Consider the following 11,549-nt stretch of genomic DNA (forward strand, 5'->3'; position numbering starts at 1 on the left):
TTACCTTTATAGAGTGACTTGTCGAATCTTCACCGATCACAAAAGTCTCAAATACATCTTCACCCAAAAATACCTTAACATGTGATAGCACAGGTAGTTAGAACTCATTAAGGACTATGACTTAGACATATAATACCATGAGGGTAAAACAAACGTTGTTGCTAATACATTAAATCGCAAATCTAACCATAGCCTGAACACCTTGGTAGTTGCCGACAAGCTTTATGAGGAATATTCTGAACTCCAAATAAAGGTGGTTCATGAAGGGGAAGTAGAAAAGTTGTTGAGTGTCGTAACCATCCAACCCAACTTCCTCGATGAAATAGGAGAGAGTCCTTGATATTTATGAATAGTAAAACGCATATTGACTCATTTATATAAACGTGTCAAATTCTCCTAAACAAAAATATAAACGTGTCTAAAAAATTTGACACAACCACTCTTTTTTGGGTATAAAGTTCATATCATGTTATCTTATCATGTCAACTTCTAGCTGAGATGGGACTATAATTTTATTTTTGTTCCAAAATACGATAACAATTAGTTGAATTACACGGGCACAAAACTAGGTGTATATAAAACAAGGAAAACCCTAAATATATGTACAGCAGCAATCATTTAGGGCAAGTCTCCAATCCTACCCAATTTTGATCATGTCCTAGTTCACATCTCAAACAAAGGCCCACAGAGGATCTAGTTAAGCACAAGATGGTGCCTCGAATCAACGTAACTCTCAACATCCCACAGAAACGACCCAAAAGTAACAGCCTCCAAAACAAGTCTCCTCAAACCACTAAACCCAATCTTAATATGCTCATCCCTAGAAGGATCAATAGTTCCCTGAGCTGTAAGGACTATATCCGGTTTCCCAAACAAAGCTTCAGTGTGCTTCTCAATAATTGTAACCGCCTCCTTCGAGCGAATAGTCGCGTATTTCGCAAGTGTTTCTGCATCAAATGCCATCACATAGCTTCTTAGACGGGACGGTTTTACCCCTTGATCAAAACCCCCATCATTAATACCACTAGTAAAAGATGAGACCTCAGGATGCACTTGCGCATGATCCTGATAGTATGAAGTGGAGTCCTCAGAAGCCATAGATCCCCCATCTTCTATCATTAATTCATTTTCTCTTGCATCCATCTGCTCAGGCAGGATTTTCATTGCCTTTTCTAGCTGAAACCTCTGGTCTATGCGCTTCAAGAAGTAACCAAACATCACTGATGCTGCATACACCTGTCCAACTCTGAGTTTGCTTATCTGTGCTACTGAGGTCGAGTCTCCTGACCGGTTACCAAGTATAAGAGCAAGATGATTCTGGATCATCTCATAGGCTTCAGGAGAGTGAACTTCTACTAGCTTCTCGTCCAGACTAGGCCACACGTCAACACGATCTGTAGCATTAGCTGAAGATGGGGAAATAGAGGGTATCAAAGAAATATTTGCATCCATGAATTTTTGTACCACCAAGGTGTACAAAATCTCTTCCAAAGTTTTTCTCCTTTCATTCTCCTTAACCTCTGCTATCCTCCTGATTTCAACATTGAAGAGTAAAGTAAAGCTATGAGGTTTTACATAAACTAGAAGATATCTATCATAGTTCTGAACTAAATTTAGCTTCAAACCTGTATAATACAAGATCAGTGCCAGAAGCCGATGGCTCTTCCTTCTGTTTCTCTGATTCACAATTAGTCTGCAACTGCTCAAGTTGCTGGTCAACTGCAGCAGGAACAAGGTGTGGATGGCTTACTAAGATTTGGGACAGAAACTGGCCAACTGGAGACTCCAGCTGAAGGGGAGCAATAGGTGCAGTGGAGTCAAATGAGTTAGAAGATTTGGATGCTCTAACCATAAGGGACTTCCGACTCCTAGAGGACAAACTTCCACCCTCAAGCTTGACACGGCATGGAGAGGTAGACTGCAGATTTTCCAATGCAAAGAATTAACATCTTATCTTAACAAACAGTTTCCATACGCAAAGATATGATTTAAATAACACCCCAAAAAGAACAGGACAAAAAAAGGCTTTACTAGGTTCATTGAAACAATTCATAAAGCTTTTCCAATAGAATTCAAGAATGTTTATCAGCCAAGGATATGCAAACCAAAGAGAGCATACTACATTGAATAAACAACTTAAAATATGAATTAACATTGCTTCGATATCATGGCAGCCACTTTTTTAGATTATATATACTATTTAATATAGCAATAGCTTAGCCATAATATTATTCTTGTCTTAGTTTCAAAACATTTTTCAACCCCGGCTTATTTTGACATGATAGTTTTTGGGTTTATTTCAATTATCACCTCACGTATCAGTATATTGTACCCCCTCCGTTTCATATTAATTTACTCACTTCACTTTGGGGGAGAACCAAGAAGGAAGTATAAAAATATGAGAGATAAACTGAAAAGGTGGAGAGGGAAACTGAAAAGTGAGAGAGAGAAACAAAAGAGTGGGTTAAAATATTAAAAAGTAAATGACATGGTGGAAAAAGAGAAGAAAGTAGATGTGATATGTTACCAAATATAGAAAAAGCAATAGTGTGTAGATTAAAAAGAACGGACTAAAAAGGAAAGTGTGTAGATTAAAAAGAAACAGAGGGAGTAATAGACTAGCCTAGGGGGAGCAAGGGTATTTTAGTAATATACTCTAGTTAATAGGTTAGCTTGGGGAATAAGACAAGTAGACTATAAATAGGGAAGAGGAGGGAGGAAAAAGATCATGAAGAAAATATTGGAGAAGTTTATTTTAGAGGTTAGGTTGGGAGTGTGACCAAGACACTCAAAAACTTGGCAATTGTCCTTTTATTTTCTGTAATTTGCATTTCCATCAATCAAATATCATCATCTACTTCTTTACTTCACTGCCCAATTTCTTGTTTGGGGGGGGGGGGGGGATTTGGGATTGCGCTCTTCGGGAGGGGAAGGAGGGGGGGTTGCGCGACAGCGGAGAAGGGAAGAGGGAGGGGGTTGAGCAATTCCGGAAGGGGAGGGGGGGGATGCTCGATTGGTGGGGCAGTGGGGGGAAAGGGTAAGGGGTGGCGGAGTTATGGTTAGGATTTGGCTTAGATTTAGGTTAGTTAATTAGGGTTAGGGAGATTAGGGATTAATGACTAACGGTATTAGTGCAAGTTGATGTATTTTTTTAAGAGTGAAGGGTATATGGTGAATTTGAAAACTTGCTGAGGATATATGGTGCAAAAAGAAATTTATCAGGGATATATGGTCAAAAAACCGTATAAATTTTTATTCGAGAGAATAGACACCAAGTAAAAATTATTGGAGCAAAATATAATAACAAAGGCAATTAATTCTTTCATATATCCATTATAAACATTTCACTCCATTGTGATTACTAACTTTCTCATCCTATGCCCAAAGGCTTTGCACACATCCTCTTCATCCAACACCAAAGTCTTTGACTAAGGCCTTATACACTACCATTTAAGTCTTAGAAAGTGGGTAATCTACAACTAGGTACACCATGTTTTCTTTCCCATAGGCCATATGTAGCACGTGTCTTAATAGTTCGGTATTAAACAATACAACTCCATTGTAAATTACAATTTGTTGAATTAAACGCCTAAATTCCAAACAATTATATTTTAATGTAATTTTGAAACTAATGACCAACTTTGCATTCATTGTTCATTAAATGATCACGTTTTACCTAGTACTCCTTCCGTTTCAAAATATAAAGCACGCACGAAGTTTGAAGTCAAACTTTGACCGTTAATTACTCTAAATTTCGATTGTTTGAAACTTTTAAAAAAATAATGTCACTATAGTATTTTTCAAGATGAATCCAACTGTATAATTTTTCTAATTTTATTTATCATATTACGAGAAATATTTGTGGTCAAAACAAATTTTCGTAAAGCGTAAATGCCTTATATTTTGAAACAGAGGGAGTATCAAAGTAAGACAATAGCCAAATCCCAATATCACTACTTAGAGCAAACTCCAAAGCAAATAAAACAATGAAGAGAAGTAGCAATTCCTAAATATATTGTTCAAATGGTCCTTTTCTTCACTTGTTTTTCTCAGAAATTGAACTTCAATAAAATCCCACCCAAACTCAATAAATAAGCCCCAAAAACTTTACACAATACTCCCTCCATGACTCCATCCAATAATATAGTCTCGCATTTCTTTTTCAATGTCCCAAAATGACATGCCTATCCCTAATTTCTACATAAACTTTCTAAAATACCCCTACATTTCTTTCAAAATATATACACCTATTTATTGTTTTACCCCCTTCCAAGAAACATTTATTGTTTTTGTTTTTACAAAGGAAATGAAAAATAAAGAACTAGCTTTAAGACAAAAGTACTAATAAAGCACTTCCTTAAGCCCCATTCTTTTGAACTAGGAGAAACTGAACTGAATTAAACCTGGAGAAAGTTGACATGAGAGAGTGTCTCAACTAAACTGAACTGCGAGAAACCAAAATTAACTGAAAATAAGTTCAAAAAAAATTGGGCCTAACTATATTTTTTTCTTGGAAATCCTACTACTTCCATTTTCCTTCATTTTCAGGAAAAATGAGAAATGAACACTATATTATAGGATGACCGGGGTACTAAAGAATTAACAAAGATATACTTCCTCCGTTTCTAAATAAGTGCAACATTTGCATAGTATTTACTATTCACAGTTTAAACTTTAATTAGCTTTGGTGATTTACATTTTAGGAAAAACATAGTCATGTGGGATCTTGTTAGATTCGTTTGAATGTGAATTTTTTTAATATCAACTTTTTATAATTTTTACTTATTGATAATTGAAGATATTAATAGTTAAAATAATGCATTGGCAAACGTAAAAACAAGAAGTGTTGCACTTATTTAGAAACGGAGGAAGTACTAACTATTATATGTAAGCAAAAACTCAAGAAACTCTTTAAGTTTCTAAGAGTTATAAGCTAAAACAAAGCAATCCCTACCAAAAAACTTCTATACTACTCCCAAATCCCGCTATTCTCGCCATGATTTCCCACAACACCATGTTACAACTTATAACAGTTATAAATATGCAATAACTCAGAAAACTTAATAAACGGGAGGATCTGTTCAATCATCAAATTCACAACAAGAGCAACAACAACAACAATAAAAACAACAACAATCATTGGGGACAGCTAACATGAATCGTCATAAGAAATGGTCCTGAAACAAAATAAAGATATCAATTTTAAAAAAAAAATTATCTAGAGATTAAGAAAACGGGAAACCAGACCTTGCTGAAGCGAAAATTATTGGTGAAACGCATAAAACTGCTTCCATTTGGGACAGAAACTGAAGGTCTTGAAGCTAATTTTTGAGGGATCGAAATGCTTAATGGCGATCGAAGAACAGTAGCTGCTTCCATCTTCACCTACTGCAAAAATTTATAATCATTTCACAAACCCTAACTCAAAATAAACAAAAATTGGCAAACCAAATTTAATGAAAGAAAGAAAGCAATTCAATTTAATCATTAACAAAAATTAGTATACCTAAAAACACGAAGCAAAACCACAAAAAATGTTGTCCTTTTTCTTCAAAGGAAGAGTTGAACGAAATTGTTTGGTAAAAGATATATAACAAAATGATAAGAAAAGATTTAAGAGGAGTAATTGTATATATATATTGTATATAGACGAGATGAAAGAAAACGTGGTGAGAAGGAATAGATAAGATTAACCCTGAAGTTTGAGTAGTATTGCAGTGCACTATATGAATGTTTAAGTTGAGGTGGGAACGTGGGATGGGCTTATTGGTAATTTTACATGGTTTGATTTAGAGGGTTCTAGTGTTCGGATAAACTCAGGGAATATGGGACCTAGTAAGATACTAGTGTGAATTTGTGATTGTGAAGAGCCCACCATGGAGTAGTGTTCAAACTTGAAAATGAAGGGTAATACGAGTTCCGTGGAACTCTGGAGTAAGAGGACTAAGTTGTGGTCGCCGTTTTATGCTAATTTGTGGACTAATTTGGCACTCGCTTTGGTTTGTGGTGTCTCCTCATCCAGGTATTAGATTTTTATATTCATTTTAGAGGGTGAGGGGTTGAAGAATAAGAGTAGGTTGTTAGGTTGTTGCCAGTCGCAAGAATAGGTTCCTTTTTATATAAAGGGAGTGTTTCATCTAGGATCGACTTTTAACATGTTCAACCTATTCTATGGAAATAGGGTCATTTAATTATATGGGCTCAAACATAGAAAAAGTTCATGCTGTTTAAAAAAATTGGCTTCCCACAAAAGTCATGGAAGTAATATGTATCTTCTTCAAGCTTTAATTCCCAAAAACATTCACTTTATCCGTGTTAATTACACTTAATCTAAGCCTTTAATGAGTCTCTCACTTCACCATCTAATGTAATCATTTATTCCATATTTTCAATTATCCTCAAATGAGACACTGAAAATTATGTTGTTTATCGGGAAATTCTTTTATTACCTATTCATTTGCAACCTATTTCAAGTTGTTCCAATTTAGTTTCTAATCATCGATAAAAGAGATAAAAGAATGGAACTCGTGTTTTCTTTTCACTTGGGCTACCCTCTTTTCCTAATCAGATTAGAGGAAGTGGATAATCATGAATGGATGAGCTATAAAAAAAGCGAAAGTTATAGACAAAAAGAGAAAGAAAAAAAAAAAGAGGAAAGCCCCAATTCTTCAGTGCCAGAACCCTAACCCTTTGAAAAAATCACAAATCCTCAAGAAATCATGCTATTCAAATTATTCGTTTCAAATCGTTTCACTTTCAGTTCGTTTACCTGTAATGAAGTAATAATCTCCTATTGCTTGCCAACAAATTGTGTTAATGTGGCTTAATTTGGTTAATAAATTTAGTAACCCTAATTTTAGTAATGATTTGTCTAGTCTGCGATGGCGTAGCATTCATTTTCAATTAAAGCTACTCAATTGGTTTTACATGCCTAGTATTCTAACCTAGTTTGCTTTAGGTGAGAGTATTACTCCTCTATTAGTAGGACTAATTATGTTTTTAGCCTTTTTTCTAGGCTTTTCGGCCTATTGGGGCTTTTCATTGTGGGTGGTTTATTTCCTTCATTTAATGCATTTCAGAGAGTTAGAGTGAAAAGTGAGATTTTTCTTGGATTATCTGTAAGGTTTGGCTCTCTCTATGAGATGGTGGTACTTAATTTATCTAGTATTTGGCGTTTTTAGTAGAACCATATAGCTATTTACCGTCTGTATTTACTAAAAATCTACCATATTTTTCCTTTGAATGCCCCCCTGAACCCTCCCCTTTCACCTCACTCTTACTCTATCACCTCTTATCCAACTTCACCCCACTCCTACTTCCTCACCCCTTTCACATCTTTTGCATTGCCACCACCGGACCACCTCCACCGCGGACCACCACCACTAGAGCCATACTCGTGCAGCACCACCTCCGAAGGTACACTCACGTACCACCACCGGACCACCACCTCATTGTCGCGGGCCACCACTGTCACAACACCACCGGAGCACTACAATGTCCGGCGAATAATCGTCAACGCTAGCAGCATCACTGGAAAGGAATGTGGTTACTCTTTAATATATTTTTTCCGCCACCAATGCACGGTACCAATTTTTTTTTCCGTTTCCTCCACCGAGGAAACGAAACAGATCTTTGTTTCCTACATGAAGGGAACGATCTTTCGTTTCGTTACCATGCATTATTGAAAATTTGTTCAGTCGTATATCATTGAAATTTTTTCGATAATTAGTAGTAATTTTATGATTAATGTTGTAGCCTAAAATATCAATGGCTATAAATGAGACACGTGGCTCCATCGCCACCCTACACGTGGCACTCTGCTGCTGCAGTCAAGTACATGGCCCAGAAAAGGTGGATGGCCTAAAGTACACTTTAAGGAAGAATGTACTAGTCCCCTTCTGGCCCAACTTGTACTAAGGCCCAGTAAAAAAAAAGGAACATCTCTATATAATGGATGATGTGTACTCTTCAATCAATGATCGCCACGTGTCATAATATTACTGCTTAGCCAATCAGATGCTTTCAAATTAGGGTGACATCAAGGTACATCAGTCTTTTCAGACACTATAAATAGTCCTTGAAATCAGGCTAAAGGTATTTTTTCAGAGCAGTGTACTGTTATTCTGCCATAAATTCTCTCTCTCTACTTTCTCTTTCTAAAATTTTCCTTTGCACTCCTGATACCTAACTTAAGCTTCGGAGGAGGAAATACCACCCAAACCTCCAGGTTGGGTCCCTTTTTTGCAGGTCTGAAGGCGGAGCTTAGGTTCGGGTTTTGAGCCTAGGCATTGTTGCACAAGTCTCTTATTATTGAACCTACTGTTGGGGATAGTAGTATTTATTAACGAATTTAGCACTACGTAACAATTAGCATAGTCATTGTAAAAATCTGTTGATGTTGTTAATGAACATTTGTTATTAGGTTGTGTAATTATATATTTAGTTAATATTAAGTTTAATTTTTTCTGGTTATATTTCGTATTATTGGAATTATTCTGATAATTAGTTGTTTTTTTTTTGTTAATAAATAATAGTCGTGTAAAAATTTTCTAATTTTGTTAATGGATATTTATTGAATATTTAGTTAATATTAATAATTGTGATTAATTAAGTAATTAGTAGCTACGATTAGTAAGTGATTGATTTAATTAGTCAATAGTAGTGATTATTGCTTGTTAATTGTGATTATATGTTGTCTAAATAGTAAATTTCAAAATATTTTAGGTTTATTTACCAGATTTTAGGGGTGATTATATAGATTATAATCACATGCTTTATAATAAAACGCTTTGGGCTGAGATAAATGAAGTACAAGCTTGGGATAAAATAAGGGCACGTGAAATTGAGTTTGTGATGATAATTTCGTCAAATCATTGTAATATCCGAAACTTTAAACATGTTTAATAACATAATTAAGAAAATTAATTTTTGTTCAATAATTATTTAGTTAATCAAGTAAGTTCAGTTTTGAATTATTTTGAGATTCCAAATAAACCAAACTATTAATAAGCTATAGGGTAGGAAATAAGATTAATAAAACTAACAAGAAGTGATGAATTAGTGTAAAGTTTACAAAATAAAACAAGTAAAAAAAGAAAAAGGGAAAAGAATTTCCCCGCAAAACAATGGCAGCCCTCTTCCTCATGTTTTCTTCTTTTTCTTCTCCTTTCTTCTTGGAGATGTCCCCTAAACCATTGATATCCAAAGACAAGTTGTTGCCCAAGGACCCAACTCACCACTCATCTCCTCTTCTCCTCTAACCTTGTTCCCTTGAGTTTGGCTATAAATAGCCATGGGAATCCCTCACAATTTCACAACAAAAAAATCCATAAAAAAATCTAATCAAAACTTCATCTTTCTTTTCTCTGCTCGGAATCACCACAGTACCACCGAGCACTACCGGTGAACCACTAGTGCACCACCTGCCTTCGACCACCGCCCGTAACCCTGTTGTTGCAGCACAACGCCCCTGTTTTCTCTCGCACTTCACTTCGTCTACTGCGCAGCTCGCACCGAAGCTCCTCCGCTCGAACCATTTGCCGCCGTCGCCACCGCTCATCGGAGCTCTGCTCCATTTTTCTTCTACCCTGTCGTCGTCCCTGCTCCTTAAGAGTAGAGTCATGACCTAGCTTGCACGGAAACGCGACATGGGATAGGACACGGGGACACGGGAAAACGCAAATTTTAAAACTGAGAAAACGTGAGGGAAATGCAATTTTTTTCTAACAATTTATTTTATACTTTATAATATTAATGAAAATAAAATTCAATATAACAAACAAGTTTAATTTATAATATATAATATTCAAACATGTTCAAAACTAACGTTAACCAATGCAACTTATGATAAATCCAAATAATAATAATAATTAAGTGAGATTATATTAGCTAAAACCACTAAGGGAAAAATACAAATTCAAGATCCGGTTCATCAAGAGAAAGGTCGGCAAACTCTAGAAAGGCGTTTTCATCGTTCCCATCATCCATGACATCAAATTGATCACCACCTAAATCCCACAATTTTGTCTTCCTAGCTGTGTATTCATTTGTGTTCCTTGATAGAAGACACAGATTAGTGTGAATCTTCACCAAATTTTCAGCTCATTTTGGATTCAACCTATTTCTCCTAAGTGAGTGAATAAAAGAATATATGCTCCAATTACGTTCACAACATGAAGATGAAGCAGGTTGTCCAAGATATCTGAAGGCCAAAGCTTGAAGCAAAATAGTAGATGAACCAAAAATAACCCACCATGACATAGGATCCATGGTACCCCTAGTATATAAGTTTTCGCCGCCCATGTATACTCCAGACTTGTATGAGAACATGGTATACTCATCCATAGCTCGGGCAAAATCAGCGTTGTCAGGAAATAGTCTTCTAAAACAACTTACTCTTCCTTCAGATATTTCTGTGTCTCTTACGGAGATACTCTATTTGGATTTTGTTCAAGCCATGCCTCACTATAAAACCTTCAAAAAATAAAAAAAATATAGAAACAATCATTATCATGTAATATTAAAAAAATGAGTAAATTGATCTAAATATATAAGAAAGAATTTACCAAGGATTTAATGAGTGAGCTAAGCAATGAAGAGGAGTGTTGCTTTTTGTCCAACAAGCTACAATAATGCGATGAACTACTTCAAAAAACTCGGAGTAATCATCATCTTCATCATCTGTCAATCCTTCATGAGTATAGATCACAATTTTCACCTTTTCAAGCATAGAGTCCCACATCTTGTATACCAAATGTAGACTTGGCTTATCGGTATCACAAGCCCTTATCATCTCATAAATGGGTCCAGTGAAGGCAAGAATGTAGTCCACTTTATCCCACCAGCTATCACTCATTACTTTTTCTTTTACAAAACTTGTCTTGCCTTGATCATCCTCTTTGTAACCCCCCCATTCTTCACTTATCACCATGGCCTCAAGAGAACGCCTAAGAAGCTTAAACCTCTTTAGCATAATAACCACTGAAGCAAAACGTGTATCAGCCATTGTAATTAATTTCAAAGAAGAAAATCGATTGAACATTGCTAGTCTCATAGAATGATTCATAATGAAGTTTTTCACCTGCACTGCATCATCATGAACTTGAGTAATCCAATGACATGCATTCATCATATGTTTCAATATTCGATTCTATATTTCTTGCAGCACAAATATTTTTCAAAGCAAGGTTTAATGTATGGACAACACATGGGGTCCAGTAGATCCATGGATACTTGATTTCAATAAGTTCACCAGCACCCTTGCAATTGCTAGCATTGTCTGTTATTACCTGAACAACATTCATGGGACCAATTTTTCAATAACTTCTTCCATAAGATCTGCAATGAAGTACTTGTCCTTGACTTCACCAAAACAATTCACATTTTTAATGAAAATGGGACCACTCTCACTAGTAGCCATAAAATTAATCAAAGGTCTTCTTTGTGGATCACTCCAACCATCAGACACTATTGTAACCCCTTTCTCCCTCCACGTAGCTTTTATTGGTTCCAAAAGCATATCTAGATGTTCTAATTCTTTTTCGAGTAAG

At 35.8% G+C, this 11,549-nt stretch overlaps 1 protein-coding gene across 2 annotated transcripts; it reads right to left on the reverse strand.

Moving 5' to 3' along the window:
* Positions 1-556: 556 nt before the first annotated feature.
* On the reverse strand, positions 557-5,667 carry LOC104901374 (hypothetical protein). Of its 2 annotated transcripts, none has more exons than XM_010688943.4 (4): positions 5,507-5,667; positions 5,248-5,388; positions 1,626-1,918; positions 557-1,531 (listed from the first exon to the last, which is right to left on the reverse strand). In XM_010688943.4, exons 2-4 carry the CDS (start codon positions 5,377-5,379, stop codon positions 694-696), a joined length of 1,263 nt encoding a protein of 420 aa, XP_010687245.1. In that variant the 5' UTR covers positions 5,380-5,388; positions 5,507-5,667; the 3' UTR covers positions 557-693. The 2 variants fall into 2 exon arrangements, with proteins under 2 accessions (XP_010687245.1, XP_010687246.1); XM_010688944.4 differs by having other exon boundaries at positions 5,248-5,385; positions 5,507-5,658.
* Positions 5,668-11,549: the final 5,882 nt, after the last annotated feature.

Source organism: Beta vulgaris, chromosome 8 (assembly GCF_026745355.1).
Source record: "Beta vulgaris subsp. vulgaris cultivar EL10 chromosome 8, EL10.2, whole genome shotgun sequence".
Classification (NCBI taxonomy): domain Eukaryota; kingdom Viridiplantae; phylum Streptophyta; class Magnoliopsida; order Caryophyllales; family Amaranthaceae; genus Beta; species Beta vulgaris.

What these genes read in the sequence shown, in the direction of transcription:
- LOC104901374 (XM_010688943.4), bottom strand. Translation starts at nt 5,379, where the DNA reads ATGGAAGCAGCTACTGTTCTTCGATCGCCATTAAGCATTTCGATCCCT. An exon ending in ATAATTTTCGCTTCAGCAAG is followed by an intron (nt 1,919 to 5,247) that starts GTCTGGTTTCCC and finishes GAAAATCTGCAG; the next exon opens with TCTACCTCTCCATGCCGTGT. An exon ending in ACTGATCTTGTATTATACAG is followed by an intron (nt 1,532 to 1,625) that starts GTTTGAAGCTAA and finishes TGTTGAAATCAG; the next exon opens with GAGGATAGCAGAGGTTAAGG.